The sequence below is a fragment of the Amorphotheca resinae genome (genome assembly GCF_003019875.1).
Source record: "Amorphotheca resinae ATCC 22711 unplaced genomic scaffold M430scaffold_3, whole genome shotgun sequence".
NCBI classification, from domain to species: Eukaryota; Fungi; Ascomycota; class Leotiomycetes; order Helotiales; family Amorphothecaceae; genus Amorphotheca; species Amorphotheca resinae.
In genome coordinates, this window is record NW_020194473.1 from 1,410,014 (window position 1) to 1,432,928 (window position 22,915).

The window sequence follows — 22,915 nt, forward strand, 5'->3', positions numbered from 1 at the left end:
TTAGGCGCAGCGCTTGATACACTCCGCAAGTAACAGGGTCACTGTGTGGCGGTGGCATGCTGGGATCTGGACCGAGTATTTATTTCGAGTATATTCGAGGAACTTTTTATGATTCGATAGGAGGTTTTGTCGGTATTTCCATACCGTGCTACGGTAGTAACAGGGGAGTAAGGACGGACTACGACCATTACTCCTACTATTTCCATTGTCTCAGCCTCCCGTTTTACGGGATGTTGTCACCAAGTGCAGAAGAAATATTCAACAAGCAAAAGGAAGAAAAAAATTGAAAGAAAAGAGAAGCAAAAAAAATAAAAATAAAAATAAAGTAAAACAAAAAGAATAATGATTGCCATGGCACCGGCAACCAGAGTAACGTTTCGCCGAGAGGGGTTTACACTCTTTTTCCCTTGGCCAGTCAAGACAACGCTCCGGCCTGCTTGGTATGCAAGTGATCCCAATCTCCACGTGGTTTTGTATTCCCCAAACACCACCGATCGCTGGGATCCCAGACGCCGTCTTGCACCTGGCGTGACGCTAGAGCGGCGGGCCAGGATTCTTTTGCAAGGGATGTGAGGGTCAAGGATTGTGGTGGTGCATCGTCCGGCGATACCAAGAACACTCTACTTAGAGTCTAGAGCCCTTCTGGAACGAGTGGCTGCCAATGGTCGTGCGAGCCGTCAGCGTTGTGGTTGCAGCGGGGCGCCAGAGGGCTAAGAATAACCTGCCAGGACGGAGGATGCGTGAGGTTGCTGTATGATAATGTACGATTGTGTTGACAGGTGGGCAAAATAGAAGAGCTTGTCAGATCATACAGGTGTAGTGCATGTATACATGTAAATAACATCTATACACATATATGATTCCAACATCCAAGAAGGGTTTGTTGCCGAGATCAGAAAACAAGCGAGCCGCCCCCCTTCACCCCCTTATGCCCCTTGCCTCCGCTCGACCAGCCGCTGCTCCGCTCCTTCTCCGTCATACCATCACATCCCAGACAAGAGCCAAGATCACGAAAGCCAAGATCACGAAAGCCAAGATCACGATGCCCATCCTCTTCCCTCGCTTCCGGCCTTGGGTATACGTACAGCGATACTTCTGAGAAGGTTTCGTAAGCCAACCAACAAAGACCGGGTGTCGAATGGCTTACAGGGTGTGATGTTGCCCGAGCAAAAGAACTGTGCAGACAAGATGGCCCGCAACATCATGAGACTGTAATAAAAGACCGAGTAGGTAGGCAGAAGTCCAGAAGTACCCCCTCTCGCAACAACGGCCGCAATGGGACGGCTCGTCGCTCTCTTGGTGGGGAGACTTTGGAAGCTTGGGTATACTGTACCAAGAATTCTTGGAAACGGTACATCTGCCTCTACCGCTATCTGCTTCACGTACAAAGTACACAAGAATCGGGGACTCCTTGCAAGTTGCAACCGTCACCCGGTCCCACCCCATGTGCCGCTCACACGAGCACAAGAATACCGCGCAGGGATGGGCCCCTCCCCCCCTCTCTCCCCTCCCTGTTCCTCTGCCGCGAATCTTCTAGTCTCATTCTTTTCCTTCCTTCTTTCCCGACCGTGCCTCGTAGCTGCAGGGACAAGCGCCGCGCGTATTTGGGAAAAGCGCCATGGGTGCCCCTCGGCTCAAGGATGAGTTACTACTGGACTGGTCCTAGTGGCAGTCCGTGATGCCGCCAGTGTGAAGTACCGTGGACGGAGTAGTACCTAGGATGGTATAGTGCCGTCGTGATTCCCACAGGCCGGCCTGCACTGCAGATATATGGAGATGAGGCGGGAAGCTTGGGTCAGGTCTGGGTCAGGACCGTCAGGTTCGGGCTGATGCCCGCCAAGGGTGCCACGGTGCAACGAAGAAACGATAAGCTGCCGCCGGAGAAGTGTGCCGAGACGGCCGAGACGGCCGGGAGGAGGATCAACTCGTGTTGGTTCATGGTTGATGCATTATGGCTCTCTGTCCCCTTCTACCGTCCCGTGCTATTCATGAAGACATATCCAACATATCCACAACCCTGCATGGAGCAAGCACTCTGGCAGAGTCGAGGCTTTTGAAAATTGTATACCGCACCGCTCTGCACTGCACTGCACTGCACATGTATGTAACATGTATGTACATACATCATGTACGCCATCTGCAGCACCTATTGTAGGTCTGAGCCGAGCAGCCCAGATCTTGACAAGCCTTTCTACGACTATATCAGAGAGCTACCTACCTGACCGATGGCTTCAGCCTTGAGCTCTCAAGCCGCGCGCAGATTCCCAGCACAATGCTACCCCTCTTCGCCAACCCAACAAGCCACGTCCAGTCCGGCTGGGCCCAAAGAAACAGTCTCCTGGAGGTAGCGAGCAGGAGAAGTGAGCGGACGTTCTTACTCGCTCGCACCACCTCTTAACACCGGCATCCAGTGTTAATTAGGACACTCTCCCGTCCCCAGCTTACGAGCCGACGAATCAGCCCCCCGCAGGGCAATCGATAATTATCACCAGTGCACCACTCTATAGTCTGTCTGAAGTATACAAGTACTATAGGCGATACGCACGTATGGTCCGTCTTCTCTGTATCGTGACTATCGTCTGAGCCAGGGAGCGGCATTTCAAGAATCAGACCTCCCGGCCGAGCAGAAGTGACTCGTGAGGGCCAGCATCGAGATCCTGATCCTGATCCTCCCACCTTCAGTTTCAGCCAGGACCCATACCATCATGATACTATCAGTAGACGTGAGCACTGCAGATTTCCCAAGTTTGCGCCCACGGTGTTACCCAACAGGCGTCATGATCCCGACAGGCTCTCTCTCGGGTTCGGGACTCTCTCGCTTGCCGACTACCACCGGGGAAATGTGGTGATGCCGAAGAGTCGGTTCCTCTGTAGTTTCTAATTTTAATTGTATTTGAGTTTTATTTGTTTTTGTTTTTGAGAGATCTCGTTTCAAAACCCAAATGTACGTACGTGTGTGTGTCGCGGAAGCTCACAGCACGGCAATGGTGATGTACAGCAGCGCTGCAGGCGCGCGCTGGGACGCCCCTGATTGGTGGACTTACGAGTTGGATCTTGGTATTTGGATGTTTTGGCTTATATTATATAAAGAATATGTAATATGGTAACTCCTCAGATAATTATTGGCCAAGCTCTGCCAAAAATATTTCAATTAACTACTACAGTAGCCTTCTGTACTGTCCCGTTGCCAACAGATGGCGCGCATCAATGAATATCGGCAACGACGCCGGACTCCAGTTAAGAGACACCAGCCGCCAGCGGAACGACGTTTCCTTGACACACGGCCCAAGTTACTAGTTAGTAGTTAGTTGCAACAGTGCCGTGGAGCCGGCAAAGACATTAGCGGTGCCTGAGAGCTGAAACGTGAGACCTGCCTTATTTTCATCTATTTGTTTGTTTCTTCCTTCCTTCATTTTTAGTTTTTTGAAGTCTGAATCAAACCAGATTGACTTCGACTCAAGAACTGCCAGCTCTTCTCTCTCGTCTAATTTTCCCGGAAGCAGCAAGGCCATCGTTGATCCCACGTTTTCCCATCATCCGTGCACATCACGCCGGGCCTCACGCCCTAAAACTACCGAATGAGGGGTCCGGATATGCCGTGATTGGTAGGCCAGGGCGTCATAGGCTCACAGAGTCGCAGCTTTTTACCGTGAAGCTCAGAGCTCTGCCGCTCTTCTTCTCAGGGCCGCTCGCTCTGTCAGAGCTGACGCAAGCCGTAACCCTAACCTCCACCGGAGCTTTGCCTTCTTCAGCAGCTCGGCCGGTACGGTACGCTGCGTGCAGTACAGGAGCAAGGCGAGGCGAGGCGAGGCGACGACGACGTTGTTGGAATGCGGAGCGAGGGCCTTTTGTTTATACCCTCTGACCTCTCATGCTCTTGTTGTTGAAGATACTGAAAATAATTCCAGCCACCTCGGCCGGCCAAGCGGCCTCTCCAGTCTCTTGGGCATCTGCGATCCTATCATACCATATCATCTAGGATCTTGGACTCTTGCATATGCCAAGGGGCGCTCCCTCGAGGTTGAAGAGGAGGTTGGTATTTGGATATTCGGAGAAGAGACAACATCCCGTGCATACACGAACCCGCCCCTTTCTCGGGGGTTCCCTCTGATGGGCGACGCTGCTGTAAGTAAGAATGATGTTCTCCGTGCGTACGTCGTGCTTCTCTGGGTCTTCTTCACCCTCCTCTTCCCAAAACTTTAGGTTCAGAGTTTATCCGTCCATATGACATGCCTCCCTCCCCATCCCCCTCGGCCCAGCGTCCCGAATAGGTAAATGTGCCTTGATGATAATCTCCTCCCATCTCCCTACCGCCTCCTCGCAGCCGGGTGCATGACCGAGATTATCCCATACCATAGGAATCAGGATATGCCGTGCGCACTGGCTCGGCAGCGCTCCTCGCTATCATTATTCAGACGGGGCCCTCTCGTCTGTGCTAAGCATGTCAAGTCAACATGGAGAAGGTGGATCTCCCCCCTTCCCCCTCCCCCCCCCAGCTCCGCGGGAGAAGCTGGCCCCCCCTTGCCTTGCCCAGCCCAGTACGTCCGTAGCCAGACCTCCCTCGCCGGCGCAACGCGTAACGGCAGGACAGACAATAATAACCCATGCGCCGCCATCCATGCGCGCGCCACGCCTCCCTTCTCGAAGGCCGGCCGAACAGACAGTGAGATACGACAAAAGCGACGGGCCCCTATCCTGGCCCCGGTCGCTATGCCACATGGCTACCAGGGGCCTGCCCCTGAGCGGTTCGCAAATACGGAGCCCTTCCTGGCGACGCATCCATGAGCCAAGCCATGGCACGTTGCGGCGCAGAACAACAGAGCTGGTAGATTCTGAGACCAAGCTCGCTCGCTCGCCGCCGCCTACCGCCGGCACAGGAGTGTCTTGTCTCAGTACGATTCTCGAACTGCGGCAGAGAGAGACGTGGGCGCGGCAGGGAATGAGCTGATCATACAGCCGGGCGCGCATCCCAGGTGCCGCCAGCAACGTGGATTCCAGGAAGGGATAGCAGCTGGTCAGCTCTAGCAGCGGAGTAAGCAAGAATGCCTCTTGATTGACTGACTGCGCGACACTTACTTTATTAGACGGTGGGTTCGTCCATGGCATCGCATGGTAGAGGATTCCGCAGAGGACTGTCGGAACATGGACCGTCAGACGCGACCGTCGCAACGGCACTGACTGCTCGCTCCTTTCTCTTTACTCTGTACGTCCGTAAGAGTCAAGTTCGCTCGTGCGTCGCGTGGCTAAAGAGTTCGAGCATCCGGTCTCAATTCAATCATTGATAGTCGGCCATGTTTCGAGCCGTCTGACATTCTCTTCCCCTATCTCTATCGTGAGGTACGAAATCCTTGTATCAACCAATTTGCCAATTTCCCTACTCTTGATCCAAATTCGAAATATGTTGAGCGTTTTGGTTCATCGATCACTCCTAGGATTCAATTTCCTTCTTCTTTTCTTGATTTTTCCTTTCTTCCTCTCGGGTTTAGAGATGAATCTCTTCTAATTTCTATTCTCGCTTCCCCTTTCCCGCTCACAGAAGCGGTCAACGATGGCCATCCCTCCTTAATCCAACACCCGGATCTAGATAGAGGATTTTCTTGCGCCACAACTCCCCATCTCCCACTTTCAAAATAGCCGTTCACCGTTTCGCAAGCATTTCGTTTTGTGGAGCGAGGCACGTGGCGAGTACTAGAATAGGTAACCGCCAGTGCGGGAACTTCGGAAGTGCCTTGATGATATGATATAGAGAGGGGATTGCGAGATGGATTCCCAATATGGTTGTCTTCCGGGTTGTTGTGGATACGTAGCTATCTCCTCGTGTACCGTGCGCATGGCCTCGATGATAATACTATTATAATTTCTCCTGCTCAGCTACGGACCCCATCTTTGCCAACTCAAAGCGGGCACGTACCCAGCGGTTGCGGTGAGCAAGCCTGTCTTCTATCTATCTTTCTGTTGGGACAGCCCTCTCTCTATTATCGATTTATCGTTGCTGTGCTCTGGTTTGTTTGAACATTTTTAAGATATGCCACAGGGAAATGGGTGTTGGTGAAGCTGGTTTTGTGGTAATATGGGCCAGGCATTCCCGGATTTAAAGCTAGTGCCAGCACAAATTTGGTAGTAATCAGTGACAGAGAGAAAGGCTTGGTGACACATATCCACCATTGTCAGCACATTGCAGAGAACATATACTCTCAATATGGAAAACCAGTCAAAAGCTCCAGTGGCCAATTGCATGAGCAATTTGTCCTCGACCAAGGCAAAAAAGGAATGAGGGCATTGAAAGATACAAATATCGAGGCGTGGGAGTATGTTAAAGCTCTTGATACGTTCACCTTCCTAGCTTATCACGTTAACGCTCCGGGATAACTCTCGATTTCGCGGTGATGCATGATCATGAGTCAAACATCGTTGACAGTGTGAATAGGATGTGGGGATAGTTTTGCATACTTGGACGATGAAACGGTTTGCTAAGCGCCAGCAGATCAAGGCACCAAGCAACTCGCTGGCAACTGATTGGAAGAATACAACGATCGATTGGCTAAAGCTAGAACATATATATACTCTTTCTTATGCTGGACGAAGCATCTTTCAAGTTGATACACCACGACGCTATCGATAAGAACCTAGTTAACCTATATTTATTACGGACCTCTGTTCCTACCTTACCTTAAAGACTACTAATCTCCTTGCTCTCATGCAATTGCTTGCTGTCTGTCTCCTTCACAACTAGGATCCAATTAGTAGTCTCTTTCACTCTAAATATACCCAAGCCTTCCGGGACACATTATACATATAAATAAAACACGGTAACACCAATCCTCCCAATTATCAAGATACACGATCTCAATCAAGCCTCATAACTCAAGTGAAGCCTCCTCAAATTGCTAAGCTTCGTGGACGGACCTTGTACATGCAAAGCGCATTCGCAAAAGTCGGTTCTGGAAGATGTCATGCTATAAGTGCATAGCTTGTTTTGAGACTGGCTACAATTTCAAGGACGTTATCTAAATCAACCTGTTCCCTATAGGAGTGCTCAAGATCATCGAGTTGACGTCGACGTTAACGATTTTTGACGGTGGACGGATCAAGAAAATGACGCTCTGTGTAGATCCAGTATCCATCATGGCTAGAGATGGCTATCAATACTGTCAAGCTTCCCCTTCCAGAGGTGTCAAAACTCAATTGGACAGTAGCGCTTCATAGGTGGAAGAGAGGCTCTCCATTTCTTTCAAAGAAGGAGTGTTGTTTAGACCATGGGTTGAGTGAGCATCGAGGGTAGACCAGATATATCAAAGAGGCTCCTAGGAACAGGTTATATATCTCGACGTTTAGAAGTAGCACTAACTTTGATACAGTGCCAAGGATGTCTAGAAACAGTAATTCAACCTGTAAAAAAAGGGCGTATAAACAACCTTATCTGAGCCAACACGTCAAAGTAAGAAGACAAGGGTAGAGACGTTGGCATGTAGAGGCAAAACTGCTTTTTGGACGGACGGGGTTTTAAACATTAATATAACTTTGCTAATGGTTGTTAAATACTGTTTTGTATAAGCTCCTCCTTGCTTAGTGCTGCGGTCAGGTTCTGGTTAACCTGACTACAAACCTGTGGATAGACAGACACCTTGCTAGAAGTTGTACTGGACGCTGCTTGATTGAGTCTCCTCGAATACGTCAGTCGATATATTCCGCCTAAGTGATCGTAGCTGTATGTATCTCCGCATTTATCTGAACTATGAGCTTATAACAAATTAGATGCAGAGAGCCAACAGGAATAGCCGTTAGTTTTGCACATACTGAACTTTGAAGGCTGTATCAACTCCTTTAGGTGCTTTCGTCATTGTCTTGCCGTTTGCCGTCCATATCAGAGCACTATTCACTGAAAGAGAGCTTGTCAGGCTTGGGAAGGCCGTCCCTATCTACGCTGTAACGCAGTCAAACTAGAATTCTGGCAAAACCGGAGCGATATTAACCGGTCGTTCAAGACTGTTATCTGTAAACTTAGGAACGCCGCCTAGTATAGCCTAGAATCGAGCCTGGCTTGGGTCATCAAGAGGTTGATATGGTAGATAGTCCTGGATACTAATGCAGCTGCCAGCTGCAGCCTTCCTAACGTTTGTTTTGATCAGAGAGCTGTGTAAGGTCGGTTTTCTAGAGGCAAATAGAGAGAGTTTACTCACTCCGTTACATGAACATGTTGCCTTTGATCGTGTCTCTACCACACTGACTCTAACTAAACGTGTCGTCATCTAAGAGACAGCCCCGGAATGCTTGTTTTGCCTCTGTATCGATAATGGACGTTGAGCATCTCTGTGAAGCTAAAAGAGAAAAAAAGGGGGTTGGGGGGGGGGAGTAATGAGCTACGCTCACGGTTCCCTACTACGGATTTTCGATTCCGCGAGAGCGTTATATAATAGTAATTATATAAAGACGGGCGAATTGAAACTAAAGGGGGGAGAGATGTTTATAAAAGCTTCTAAGCGTTGGCTTGGACAGCAAAACCATTAAGACCTCCCTGCTTTGGTTTATATTGCACTTCGAGTGGAATCTACCTACCTAGGTAGGTAGGTGAACTTGTTAATCGCTCTTTTAGACTTTAGTAGTGTAACAAACTAATATTCCGATCAAAAACCATATTCCTGTATGAATTGCTCCTTAAGGCGATACATGAAAGTACTAGGTAGTGAACATTGGCCTCAAGATAGCGAGAGTCTAGAGAATGCCAAGAGAAGTAAGTAAGACCTTGAAATAACAAGCGAACAAGGCCGGACAGAGGTAACAAAAGCCATAAAACGACATATAAAGAAATTCAGGATATAGACCCAGCGATATATACTTCCGGCCGGCAACACAAAAGGTAAACTTGGTTGCTGACGGAAAGGAACAGAAACTGGGAGCTATGATATCGACTTTTTATCGTTTGGAATTGTAAAAACAGTAGGTTTTTGAGAATCCGAGCAGGAGAGGATGCAAAAGCACTTTCGAAGATTGCAGAGACCGTACGTATGCGCGTGACTGTACAACAGCACCTTCTAATCGAGAAGGTAAGGTAAGGTAACTGTAGGACCTTGTCCTCGATTCCTTATGAAAAATCAACCCAAACAAAAATAATCAATCAATTAAACGCATCCTGTTAACAAAAAGTCCGAATCCAGACCATCTCTCTCATCAGTCTATGTTACTTGCCGGCCGATGCATTCTGCTGTCTGTGTTCTTCTGGTTCACTCTCTGTTATTCCTAGCGAATCCATGCTCTCGGATATATGATCATGATCATGAAAAGGAGCGTCCGGGGGATTCGGGAGGGCCTACCTTATAGACCAGCTCTCATACGTAAAATGAGGTACCTACCTAGGTTTGCCAAGAATATGCTGGAGTTCCTCCTCGCTCGGATCATCATCTAGATATAGGATATTTTGGAATTCTTACAAGGCAGAGAGGCAATCCTTCCATTGATAATTGATTTCTGCGATCTGTGATAGTAGCAGATTGTTAGTTAGTAAACAGGAGACATGTATAACTGACTATTAGGAATTTAGGAGCGTGAACACGCCCTTGCATCTCGCTACCATATCAACAGAATTCCCTCCACAATCAGAGCAAAAGAATTAATCTTCATCTTCATCGTCTTCATCGATGCATTCAGGCGGCTGGCTGCTCATCATAAAGCCTCCTGCGTTTTGCGCCTCTATCATCAGCTTGACCTTCCTCTGCGTTTTCGTTTTTTTTCGGGGCGCGTGGAGATCTGCACCGTCTCGTTTTGTGTGCCAGATGTTATCCAAACTTAACTAAACAATTTCGAGAGCTCACCGCTTCTAACTAGAGGCAGCATACCTAGCTGGGACCAAAGCATCGAGGTCCACAAGCTTGATGGCTCACTCTACATGATGATAATGACCAGGTAAGGAAATCTTGAAAAGTACACAACCAGCAAGCAATAACCCCAACACAAATCAAAAATACATATCGACCAGCAAAATTAAACTAAAGTCATTGATTTAAAGTGTGGAAGGAGGGGTATCTTGAACTAGGATGCAATGGCTCGCTTCGCTCGCGTAGGTGCAATGCTTAGTCACGTGACCTAAAAATATTTGATTAGTAAGCATAGTACAGAACAATTAAGCCCCTTATTACCTGTAGACGATAATAGTAACGGCACGTGATATTAAAATCGCTACTTACAGATAGAGCACTCCTATTAGCTATAAGGGGCTTAATTAATCTCTTTGTTACTGTTAAAAGAGACAATAGTAGTAGTTAGCTATATAGAAACTCGATCTTAACGATCCTTTATCCTACTTACTACTAACTCTAACTCTAACTTTAACTTTAACTATAACTACAACTCTAACTTTAACTACAACTATAACACTAAAGACAAAGTTAGTATACGGCCCTACTTACGGCCTGTTATTCCTAACCTTATAGACTGTTTCTAGATAGATAGATTCGAGAAGGACTTTCCTACGCCTGCTAAGGGTACTATAATTTATAGAGGCTTATAGTAAGTTAACCCTTAGATCTAGAGAGTAAAGAGACTAATAGATCTAACAGGCTACTAACCCTCCTCGCCTATAATAGTAACCCCCTTACTAGTACGTAAGTAACTACTTACCTCTAGCCGTAACAGACTACTATATACGTAGCTAATAGCCTGTTAATAGTTAGGCTAGCTTAGTCCCTAGCTCTCTCCCTTCTAGCTTTAAAGCTGTGTTCTTAGCTAGCGTCGCGGCCGCTATTACCCTAGCCCTTGCCGCTACTACTGCCTTATAAGTTAGCTAAAGACCTTAAATACAAAGCGTATAGTAATACTAACCTGTCTGTTAAGGCTATTGCCCTTACTACTACTATAGCTACCGCCCTTACTACCCTATAAGTTAGCTAAAGACCCTAAATACAGAGCGTACCTTAATACTAACCTATTTATTAGGGCTATTACCCTTCCCTTCCTTCCTTAGAACGCTACTTGTACTATAACGGCCCTTACTACTATAGTACTATAGCGGCCGGCGACTCTTTATCCGGGCCGTAACCTACTAAACTAAAACCAGGCTAGTAACCTAGAGGTAGAGCTTGCCTATATCGTAGGTTAGGTAAACCTTTTAGGCTATAGCTATTGTTAAAATAGTGCCGGCCTATAGATAAAGTGTGTTATAGTACCTAGACAGCTAAGTTAGAGCTGTACGAATTACTACTATAGTAGTAAAGAGATCTGTTACTCTCTCTATAAGTTAACTTAATAGGGCAGATTTAGGGCATACTATAACTAATAGGCCGTAGGCTAGACTTCTATACCTACGCTGTCTACTGCCCTTACATCTACTATTAACGCTATATTTACAGCCGCGCCTATATTCCTTAGCCTACCTGTTATACTACCTGTCTTACTAGTACAGGCCTTAAGAGCTGTACTTACGGCCCTAGTAGCCCTAGCCCTAGCCTTAGGCCCTTGTCCCTTACGTCGCTATAAGTACACTACCCTTATTATATATAGACAGAAAACTTACTACGTATAGTAGCCTTCTCTACTATTACCTTAGCCGCTAATAGTAACGCCTTATAACATCCTAATCATAAGTCTATAACTAACTAGTAATAGCTACTATCTTTCTACTAGCCCTAGCCCTAGTATACGTGCCTACTACTTACCTTACTACCGGCCCTTGTTCTTACTATAGCCCTAGCCCTTACAGCCCTGTTTCTGCCGTCCCTAGCGCTAGCGCTATTAGAGTACTACTTACACTACGTAGCTACTTTACCTAACTTCTTAATAAAGCCTAAACCCTAGGCTAGGCTAAAATCGTAGGCTACTAGGCCGAAATCTAGCTTAAGCTTACTGTCTTAGCCTAAGCTAAGGTAAAGGATAAGGACGACGATAATAAAGAGAAAGAGTAAAGGTATAGTTTACAGACTACTAAGTCTTATAAAGAGCGTCTTTATAAGGGTTATATAATAAAACTAGAATAATTATACTAAAGTATATACCTAAAACCTCTCTAACGCCTATAAACAGTAAAAACAGACCGTAAAGTATAGATATAATACTTATAAAAGAATAATATATAGTATATAACATATATAGTATTATAAAAATAGACAACGCTATAAGTATATAGCTAACGCTATACGCCGTTAAACTATAAAGGATTACTCTATTAGATTAATATCTTATAACACCTTTAGGTAGACAACATTAGTAGTAGTACTTACCCCCTCTAGTAAAAGAATAGACAGGCCTACTATAGACGTAACCTAAGAGACGGCTATATAGAACTAACTGTAAGAGAAAACAAGGAACCGTAAATCTAGCCTAATCTATAAAAACGACTACCCTTAAGACTTATTAATCGTTATAACAAAACTTAGACAGACCGGAAACTACTTATAGATTAGGGTAAAAGAGAGAGAATCCTCTTTAGTAGACAATAACTTAATATAAGAGATCGTCTATAACTACCTGTTAAAGTTACTACTAATAAACCAGGCCTTAATATAGTACTGTTATAGCCTAGTAACGACTATCCGTAACCTGTTATATAGCCCTTCCTAAGGGCATAGGTTCTATAACACTATAATTAGAGTGCCTTCCTTAAGTTTTAGGGTTAACAAAGGTAACGACAAGAGATCGATACTCTATAGGTACTTAACTAGTAGTACTATAACGTCCGGATTAGTATCGTTTACGTCTACTAAGTTAACTACTATATAGGTCTGTAACTCGCCTTTAGGATTAAATAGGCTAAAGACTAAGTAATTTAGCTCTGTTATAGTCTTGTTTAAGGTAGATAGGATCGTCTAACTATAAAAGACGGTAAGGTCTATAACGGCCTACTCTAATAGAGCCTATAAGTAAACAAAGTTAATAAGCTTGTATATAGTCTAAGGCTAAGAGATATATAAGGGTATCGTTACCTAGCCGTAAAGGGTAGGGTCGTACAGTAGGCTACTAATCTACTATACAAACTATTAATCCTATAGACTGTCCCTTACCTATATATTAGTCTATAAGCGTAACTACCTAAGCTGTAGCTAGATCTACGTATTCTAAAGGGATACTATAACGATATTAGCCTACAAGCCGTAACAGACGACTAGAAAGATCTAAGTAAAGTCCCTACTAAGGATAATAGGCACACTACTAAAGAGAACGTTATCTATAGTGCCTTATAAGTCTATAAACAGCCAGTAGACTACCTTAAAACAGTACTTGTTTTATATAAGAACCTTATCCTAGATAATCAAATTAGCCTATTATAAGAGCTTTCTAGCCTATAAAGTCTTAGTTATTATACTACTAGACATCTTATAGATAAGGACAGGGATCTTAAACAAAGAGTAAGAGGTATAGCTACCTAAGAGTAAGAGGGCTATAATACCTATAGAGGTAACATAGAAAACTGTCTTACTTAAGCCCTAGAAGTAGTAGTAAAGGGTCCGGTAAAGGAACGTCTTACTAGTGCCGCTAGGGCCTTAGAGATAGAAGTAGGCTATTTCTAGACTATCTTAAATAGCTATAACAACCTAATTATAGTACTCCTTCTAGCCTGTGTTTAATAGTAGTACTTGTTCTTTAGCTAGAGCCGCCTTTATTATAAGATCGTACTCTTATTTTATTATAGCCTCTACCTAAGACTAATTAAACTTGTTTTTAAGTAACTATACGCTTACTAGAGACTTACCCTAATCTATAAGCCCCTTTTTTATTAGAAACAGTCTATAATCGTAGTAAGGATTAAGTAACAGGAAAGAAAAAGAGCTAGTAGGCGCCTGTCTAAGCCGGTAGCGTAGATCGTTATATAGATTATCTTTAAACCGATCTTATAGAGCTGTTAGATCTGTAATAGCCTTGTAACAGATGCCTAATACTAAAAGCGCCTATAACCTACTTTTAGACATAAAGACCTTAGCCTTATTAAAGTATTAAAACTACTCTTAATTACTCTCGTATAACCTACGTACTACGTACGCGACGTAATACGTTAGGTAGGTTTTGTCCTTAAAATCGTATAGCTCCTTAAACGATTTTAGACTAGGAATAATAGTAAGTAAGAGCCGTAAGTAGTAACGCTTACTTATAATAAGGCTATAGTAGAATATACACCTAATACCCTACCTCTTTTACTATAGGCACTACTACCCTAGCTTCTTATACTATACGTAGTAGTTAGAGAACTCTTAGTATAGTCTTTTTAGATCTAGATTATAACAGGTATTATAGTTAAAGAAGCCTATTAAGGTTGTCTTAGCTGTTTTAGCCCTTACAGCTAACTAAGAGGAGGTTAAGTCTTTACTATAATAGACAGGCTATTAACCCTTTAGGTATAAGGCTAAACGCTCTATATACAAGTACTCTTAGTAATACCTAAACTTAAACAAACGCTAGTACGCCTCTATTATACCTACGTAACAGGCCTAAATATACTACGTAATCTCGTCTATAGATTCTAAAACAGCTATAGTCGTATAATCTAAACCCTTATAAACGTACTTGTGTATATACTTAACGGCTATAACACTTATATAAACCTTAACGTTAATATAATAGTAGAACTTCTAGAGTAGGTACAGGTTATAAGGGACTACTTAACGATTATTACGGGTTACTTACTCTCTAGGGTAGCCTAGTTTAAGGACTATAAACGTGTACTTATTGTCCTAGTGTTAGTATTTAGGGTACAAATCCTTTTAGACAATTGTCTATTCTATAAAAGCCTTTAAGAAGTACTTTAAGTACTTTTTTAGGCTATTAGGCGTTATACTTTATATGTAAGGACTATTAGGATTATTATCCTTATAAGGGCCGTAGGCTATCTAAACCGTAACAACGCTTACTAACTTACCTGTTAGGTCTTACAAAAGGTCTAGGAGCTTAGTATAGACGATTTAATTAATCTAATTAAGGGTAAAGTAATCTGTATATACCTTAAGGAACAACAATAGGTACATGTATAGTAGGCCGCGTTTCTAGTACTTAATCGTGTATACGTAAGTACTATAAGGCCTAAAAACACCTTTATAGACGTCTTTTAATAGCTTATTAACCTTTTAGCAAAAGATACAGACTACTATATTAGGCTAATTACTAGTACTCTAGCCTTATAATAGCTGTTCCCTAATCTCTAGCTAGTCTAGGTTTACTATAAAAGTAATAAAAAGGGTTAGCTTACTAAAGTAACAGACAATAGCTATTAAATCCTAAAACTACTGTTATATACTCTTATTACTACCTATATAAGTAGCCGAGAAGACGATCTTACGGCCAAGCTTGTTAAGGCTAATATCCTTACGGATTATTGTATTAACTAAGCCCTAGTAGAGATTAGCCCGTATCTTAGGCTAGTTCTGTTTAATCTAGTTAAGATTAGTATACTCGTAATAGACGTAACTATTAACACAATATTACTAAAACAGGCGTCTAGAGTAGTAGAGGATTAAAAACTAGTGTTTATAGGCTATAAGACAGTACTAATAGTACTAGCGCTATTATAGACAGGTCTACTAACAGGTACTATTCTAGTTATAGAGAGTTAACCTATAGTACTAGCCGTAGTCTTTATACAGAAAGAAAAGTACGTAGTAAAGAGGTATATACACTATAGTCGTAAGATTAATCTACTAAATAGCGTAGCTATTCTTACCTAGGTTATAGACTATAAGGACGATATTATAGTACGTTTCTTTTATTGTTTTGTGTATAATAATAGCTACTAGCTTGTCGCTAGTAGTAGGCAGGTTATGCCTATAACAGTCTATACCCTTCTCTAGAACTAGCCGTATTTATAGATTTAATAGTACCTAGAAATCGCCTTACTATTTATAGAGCTACTTACTAGCTATCTTATATAGCTTTATAAAATAATTATTATTATAAAGCTATTCTAAAAGCTCGTAAAGGACTCTAAGGTTTAAACCTATAAACCTCTATAGCTAAATAGAGTCGGCATAATCTAGGTCGTAAATAAATAGCTAGGTAAAGGTAGGGGTTTTACCTAGTAGCGGCTCTAACAGGCCCTAGCCGTAGTAAAGCTTACTATAGATAAAGAAGACGTAGATACCTTAAGTAGTATTAAAACAGGTGTCTTTCTTAAAATTATAAGAGGTAAGTATAAGTACTAAGTTATATACTTATATACTTCTTATAAAGTCCTAGCTATAAGTATCTGTCTTATCTAAGAGCCTCTATAGAAAGCGCAGTAGGTCTATAATACGTAAGAGCTCTACCTCTCTATTAAGGTAGTATAAAATACCCTTGTTAACCTACTATAAAGCGTAATAGTAATAACAGACGTCTGTTATATAGCCTAAATTATAGGCCTTTACTATAGTGTTAAAGTAAGACAAGAACGCTACTAGGTGTCTACTAGGTACAAGATTGTCTTTAGGTATAGAGGGTTATAGACTATTACTAGACTGTTACAAGAGGTATATAACTAGGGACTATAGGGTTAAGAAAGGATTAGAGAGATTAGGAGAGAGTTAGGGGTCGTAAGGCTAGAGCTTAGAGTCTAATAGTAGTGTAAAGTTCGGGTCGTAGAACCTAGAGGATTATAGGTCTATAAAAAGCCGTAAGTATAGAATATTAGTTATAATAGCGTCTTATAGACTTAGAGACAGTCTAGAAACAAGGTCTTTATATACTATAAAACCTCTACGCTCTAAAGTAGCTTCTATTAGAGGCCGGTAAGGGCGTCCTAGCTACTATAAAGGTAGACGCTAGATAACAACACCCTAGTAAGGGCGTCTACAAGTACGTTTTAGAGTAAGGACATCTGTAAGCTCGGCCTTAGAGGCTAGCTAAGTAACGGTTTAATAGGTTAGGCACGCCTTATTAGTATTAGGATCAAGATCTTTAAGTATAGTCCGCTCTACGCGATCCTATATAGTAATAAAAAGGTTAGCTTTACTATAGAAAGCTATAACTACATACCTTATAGCGAAAACACTTCTTGTAACAGGCCCTATTCCTATTAATAGTAAAGTCGACAGTAGGACAGAGCTTGTTACAGGTCTGGCACTAAATAGAAAAGGACGGCGTAGAAGTTAGCGTAAGAGTTAGCGTAAGAGTTAGCGTAAGAGTTAGCGTAGGAGTTAGCGTAGGAGTTAGCGTAGGGGTTAGCGTAAAGGATTCTATTACGAACAGAAGTAGAATAGCTAGGTAGTAGAGAGAGAGCGGATCAAAACAGACAAAACAAAAGGATCTATAAAGAGTAAGAAAGAGGTAAGAGGAGGATAGGCGTTAAATAAAAAATATATAGGTAGGTAAGAGGTAAGGAGGTAGGGAGGTAAGAGAGCGCGTAGGCGCGTCGTAGAGCCTAAGGTAGTAAGGTAAGAAGCGGGCTAATAAGAATGCGAAAAAATACCCCTGTTTTCGGCAAAAGTTCGGTCTATTTTCTAGTATAAGGTAGATTTATATATCAGACTACTTCCTGCCTCAGGCCTTCTAATACTTGAATCCGAATCCTAGCAGTGATCGCCATACCTACCTATCCTATTCCCCTAATCGTTCGGTAGGAATTACAATGAATGAATCTTAGATTAGATTAGATTCATTGCAATATACTAGCGTGTGTTTACCGAGTGCTGTTAGATTCCTCACCTTACTTCGATCCGTTACTCTAAATTCTGAAAAGAAGAACAATGTAGAGTTGGTATATCTAAGGTAGGTGGCAAGCTCCCGACTTAATTCTGTAGTTCTGGAAAAGGGATTCTTGGGCTTGTGACGAGCTCGGGAATAGCTCTTTACTTACCTCCTTAAGGGCTATTATTTGAACTGTCGCCGGGTAGAACGGTTTCGAGGTTCAAACTCAATTGTCATTGTTTTTTTCCCTCTCTGTTACAGGTTGAAGAATGTGGATTAGGTAGGTACTTGTTAGATAGATGATATGATATATTTTTATATTCATATTCGTATTTATTCTGCTTCATATTTCTGCTTTATCGCGCATTTCGATTTTAGATCCCCACACTATATCCCCCTCCCCTCCCCTCCCCCACATTCCCCCTCTCCACACCCACTAAACAACACCCTCCCCCTCCCCCTCATCCCCGACCCCTAACGCCGCCTGCAACAGATCCAGCTGCTTTTGCATACTCTCGGCCTGCTGCAAACAGCTTCTAATCCCGCTCTGCAAACCTCCTAGAATACTATAGATATGTTTCTGTTTCTTGCGCGGTAGGGTATCGATAAGGGGGGTGTCTGGGGGCGGGGGCCGCGTGGGGGGGAGGAGGGATTCTGAGGGTTGAGGGGATTGGAGATGCGGAGCGGATTGAGATTGGGCTTGGGCTTGGGCTTGGGCTTGTTGTTGGTTTTGGAGGAGTTGGGCGCTGGGGGAGAGGGAGGAGGAGGAGCCGCGGCCGGAGGTGGTGGTGGGGTCTTGGGGCGTGCTGGAGATCTCTTGACCGCTGGTACGGGTTCGAGACCGTGGCGAGTCGGTGATTCGCGATGGTGCGTCCTGGGGGGTGGAGAATTTGGGAGGGCGGCGTCGGGGGTCGTCTTTCTGATAGATGACGTTCAGAGGAGGATCTGTGGGAGCGGGAGCCGACGTAGGGGTTCGCGAGTTGACTATCATAGGGGAGAGCACAATGGGTCGATAGGGAGATACGTATGGTCTCCATACATCAGTTCCTTGCAGCGTCTCCCTCTTGCGCTTCAGACTAGATGGGTTCGTATACTCGATAGGCGTCCAGTCCGCGGACTGCGACTGGCGCGGAGGCGCTGTTCGCTGAGATTGACTCTGCGGCGGCTGTTCCTGTCGTTGAGCATCTGCACCAGACGCCTGTGCATTCGATTTCTCCTTCTCCGTATCCCTCGAAGCCCCATCCGCCTCTAAATCAGGTCAACACTCTCCCTAGCCAGAACCAGAACCTCAACAACGAAAAAAAAGAAAATGAGAAAAAAACAAAAGCCAAAAACCTACTCGCAGCTCTCGTCCTCAGATTACACACATTCCCCCTACTCGCCATCTGGCAAGTCGCGCAGGCCCCCCCGAAAAAGCCCTCTAGAAAAACACACACCGAGAAGCGGCCCGCGCCCGACGCGCAATGGGTACACGGGGGCTCATTGACAACTCCGCGCGCAGCCAGCAGACAGGCGCCGCGGGTCTGCACGCGGTCGCTGTCTGTGGATTTCTCGGGCGGTAGCTCCTTGCCTTCGCGCCACGGGATGGGGCGGACGGGCGGGAGGGCGCGTAGGCGCTCGAGGGAGTCGCTGGGGCGGCCGCTGCGGCGGCGGTGCGGAGGAGGGGCGTGACGGAGCTGCTGCTGTTGTGAGGGCGTGTTGTTGTTGTCCATGCTGCTGGGGGCGGAGGACGCGGGGAGGGTCGGCGTCATGAGTGAGGTTGTCGTGGTTGAGGTTCGGGGGGGCATGGTCGTGGGTGGTTGGTGTATGCAGCTTGATGGGCTGGACGCGTCGAGGCGAGACGAGATAGACGACGTCGTTCTGCTGCTGCTGGTGCCGAGGGTTTGGCTCGCGCCGTGCACGTAAGGTAAGATAAGGCAAGGAACTTAACGACACACGGTATAGAATGAATCAATGAATCACGAAAATATATAAAGCTAAGGGAGCGAGGTTTTTTATAAATCGCGATTTCAAATAGACAATTAACTCTATTTTTATTCACACAAAATAATTCAACTCTGCTTAAGCAAGCCACTGACCAACCCTAAGGATTCCCCACCAAACCCCTCGGCATTGGTTCCCTTCCAGCAGCAACAAATAACCTTAATTGCATCGCAGAGCCTCACTAACCCGCCTTCCCCTTCCCCCCTTTTCCCCACGCCCCTCATCATGGTCATCAAGAAGCGCTGTCTCCTCTGGGACTGGACCAACACAGCCCACATGCCCGAAGCGATAGAACGCATCAACTTCAACGGCGCCCTCTCCTCCTGCGCCAACTGGAACGCCTGGGCTCCCCCGGAGCTACAAGGCCGTCTACCCTTCCGCCCCACCGTCCGCGGTCTCGAGCAGCTGACTTCTCCGCAAGAATGGGCCATGATACAGAACAACGATCATGCCATCCTGCACTTCTTCAATGAGCCAGAGCGGGCCGGTATCTCCCCGCGAGACGCTGTTCGCTGGTGGTGCGAGAAGATGGTCCCGCTGCGCAAAGCTACCGGGAAGCAGATCATCGGTCCGGGCTGTGCTAGCGATGCTGAGGGCGAGGCATGGCTCGCGGCGTTCATGGAAGGAGTGGAGGCTGTGGACGAGCCCCCAGATTATCTAGGCGTGCATTATTACGGTGCGGATGGCGGGGCGGCAATCCGGTATCTGGAGATGATGCAAGACCCTCCGTTTTCTTAATGGCGTGCACCGTTGACATCGAATAGGCATGATAGGTACCCGCGATATCCCATGGTGGTGTCAGAGATAGCGTCGATATCGAGGGTGAAAAAGGAGGTGTTTGCTTTCACGGCCCAGGTGGCCAACTGGATGGATCAGTGTCCGTGGATCTTTGAGTATGCATTCTTCGGCTGCATGCGCGGGCTTGCGGATGATTTTGTGAGCCCGGAGGCACAGTTGATGAATTCGGATGGGACAATGAGGTACTTGATGAAGAAGCTGATGGAGGAGCAGCCGATAAGACCGATTTGAGGGGTGAGATTGGAGGCTCAATTCCAATGGGGGGATGGCTGACGGTAGGTATGTAGTATGATTTAAGGTACGTAGGACACCTTTATGGCTATGGCTTGCTCAAGTGTTTAATACTAGCGGTGCTGTTTGAATCAAGCCCGGATTATACACTGAGCCGGACAGAGCCAAAGATTGAGGGAAAGCATTAAGCCAGAGGTTGGGCCAGAGGTTGAGCCAAAGCATTGAGCATAGCATCTGATAACGTCAGAAGGATTGCAAAAACATTATCTTCCAGGGGCAACAAGGGAAGACGAGAGCAGGGGCGGTGCCAAATTGAGGCCATCGGTCACTAGTCACAAGCAGATTTCTCAAAGACCGGAATAGAATTCATGATGTCGACCAAAGAATGCCAGCGCCCGTAAGCCCGAAGGCTCAAATGCGCCAGCGCCAAGTACAAGAATGGACGAATGGATGACTCCTCGCTGAAAGGACAAAACTGCCGATTCCCCCGCCTGTACGCCTGTTTCCCGACCCGCATCATATATAGGAGATGATGTATGGTATATTGCTGTTCCTGTTTTCCAATCCCGTTCACCTCTTCTGTCTTCCGCTGCGGAAAGAAGCTCAGTCATCCTGATGCGAGCCAGAGCTCTGGGTCTGGACGCTGTCGACGCTGTGATCATGGTTGAGGGTGGCATGGGCGTCAGGGGCGCGGCGGCGGTGGGCTGAGGAGGAGGCGGCTTCCATCTGCCTCATGGTGTGCTGGTGCATGATGCGGGCGTAGGAGGAGAGATCATCAGAGGCATCGTTGACGGAGTACTGGGCGGGGGGAGAGGCGGAGAGGCGGACAGAGGGGACGACGACGGAGGGGTCGACGGTGGAGGGTTCGACAGTGGAGGGCTCAACGACGTCGGCGGGGTCCGAGGCAGCCATGGTGAGGATGATTCTGGAGATTTCTGAAGATGTCTGTGGTTCTTCTATGGTTTCTGCAGAGGTTCCTGTGGAATCTGCGCCGGGGACGATGATGTGTGATATGGACGAATGAGGATGATGTCCAGATGCAGGCAGGGAGTATTTGTATGATGGCAGGGATTGTTGTTCCACGGTGAGTCTGATCTCTGATCACTGGTCTCTCGTCTCTGGTCTCTGCTATACCTGATAGACAGCCTCTTGGGGTGGAGTTCTGGAGTTCTGATATAAGGTTTCGAGAAGCAAAGCAACCTCTTTATAGCTGGCGCGCCCATGTCGCATGGCGCACGGCGCGATGCGTCACGGACGGCCAATCAAAACGCCATAAGTCATCACTCGGGAGTTGGGGCTGGGGCCACGCGCTGCGACGTCATCCGGGGAGTCGGCGACTTTCCCTTCCCCGGACGGGGGACGGCTCTGTCTCAGTGAGACACATCGGCACGGCGTGATCGTGGCGGCGGCGCCTCTCTTGGCTGCGGCTCTGGGCTGGGCTGGGCCTTTCTTGCCTTACTGCGCATGGCTGGTGTTGTACTGGGTATAGGTACTACTGGCTCTATGCTGTTCTGTTATACGTGCTACATGCTACATACCTTACCTTAGTGCTTGTTACTTGGTACTTCGTACTTAGTACTCGGTACTTGATACTTGGTACTCGGTACTTGGCTACAGGCTGCGCGGCTTACACTGCTGAGGTCCCTGGCACTGTCAGACACGCCCTTCTCTCCGTCATCCTGTCATCCTGTCACGGGTCCACCAGGCACTCTTCGCCTCCTGTTCGTTCCTCCCTCTTTTCCCCGGACCCGTGACTCTAGCCCTGAATGACTCGCACCATTGATTATGTCATCCGCATCATGACCGCCACTCTGACTCTCGACCCTCGCACTCGACCAGCGAAAGGAGAAACTTGGAAGGAAGGAGCGAAGGAGGAATGATGAAAGAAAGGGTGAAGGAAGGTGGATGGCGAACGTTCAAGGAAGGCGCAAACTGCAAAGAAAGCACAAGGGGCCACTAGCCGGGCCAAGGGGCAAAGACATCAGATGCGGCCTGACATCATTATCGTCCCATTGCCGCGTGCGGCGTCCCTGGGGTGCAGCCGCGCTAGGCCCGTCCAGGCCATGGGCGATCAGCGGCCCGTCGCCTGGTCATGTGATGTCAGGATGACTAAGCGCGGATGGCTCGCTCCCCCTTTCTCTGTTGGGAGGGAGAGAGGGAGAGAGGGAGAGTGGCAGAGTGGCAGAGAGGCAGAGCGGCAGAAGGGAAAAGGGGCTTCATCAACATCTCCTGACCTTCCCCCTCCGATCGATTCCTCTCCCCGATCACCATCACCGCGTCATAAGGCTGACATGAACACAGACAGTGTGGCCGTGACCGCCCTCAG

General features: G+C 46.2%; 3 protein-coding genes across 3 annotated transcripts; 2 read left to right on the forward strand and 1 right to left on the reverse strand.

The window, feature by feature from the left end:
- Nucleotides 1-3,194: 3,194 nt before the first annotated feature.
- Nucleotides 3,195-4,785, forward strand: M430DRAFT_26103 (hypothetical protein; the record flags this gene model as incomplete). Its single annotated transcript, XM_024865349.1, has 5 exons — nucleotides 3,195-3,303; nucleotides 3,462-3,768; nucleotides 3,909-4,125; nucleotides 4,204-4,271; nucleotides 4,416-4,785. The coding sequence occupies 5 exons, from the start codon at nucleotides 3,195-3,197 to the stop codon at nucleotides 4,783-4,785; spliced, it is 1,071 nt and encodes a 356-aa protein (XP_024723222.1).
- Nucleotides 4,786-17,989: 13,204 nt separating this feature from the next.
- M430DRAFT_33739 (hypothetical protein) lies at nucleotides 17,990-19,379 on the reverse strand. The gene is made up of 2 exons (XM_024866425.1): nucleotides 18,917-19,379; nucleotides 17,990-18,825 (listed from the first exon to the last, which is right to left on the reverse strand). Exons 1-2 carry the CDS (start codon nucleotides 19,362-19,364, stop codon nucleotides 18,014-18,016), a joined length of 1,260 nt encoding a protein of 419 aa, XP_024723223.1. The 5' UTR covers nucleotides 19,365-19,379; the 3' UTR covers nucleotides 17,990-18,013.
- Nucleotides 19,380-19,578: 199 nt separating this feature from the next.
- M430DRAFT_214252 (glycoside hydrolase family 128 protein) lies at nucleotides 19,579-20,925 on the forward strand. The gene is made up of 3 exons (XM_024864510.1): nucleotides 19,579-20,276; nucleotides 20,325-20,656; nucleotides 20,726-20,925. Exons 1-2 carry the CDS (start codon nucleotides 19,786-19,788, stop codon nucleotides 20,587-20,589), a joined length of 756 nt encoding a protein of 251 aa, XP_024723224.1. The 5' UTR covers nucleotides 19,579-19,785; the 3' UTR covers nucleotides 20,590-20,656; nucleotides 20,726-20,925.
- Nucleotides 20,926-22,915: the final 1,990 nt, after the last annotated feature.

Coding starts and splice junctions, on each gene's coding strand:
- M430DRAFT_33739 (XM_024866425.1), bottom strand. CDS start 19,364: ATGCCCCCCCGAACCTCAACCACGACAACCTCACTCATGACGCCGACC. Junction 18,826..18,916: donor TCTGAGGACGAGAGCTGCGA/GTAGGTTTTTGG, acceptor GACCTGATTTAG/AGGCGGATGGGGCTTCGAGG.
- M430DRAFT_214252 (XM_024864510.1), top strand. CDS start 19,786: ATGGTCATCAAGAAGCGCTGTCTCCTCTGGGACTGGACCAACACAGCC. Junction 20,277..20,324: donor ATCCGGTATCTGGAGATGAT/GCAAGACCCTCC, acceptor GACATCGAATAG/GCATGATAGGTACCCGCGAT.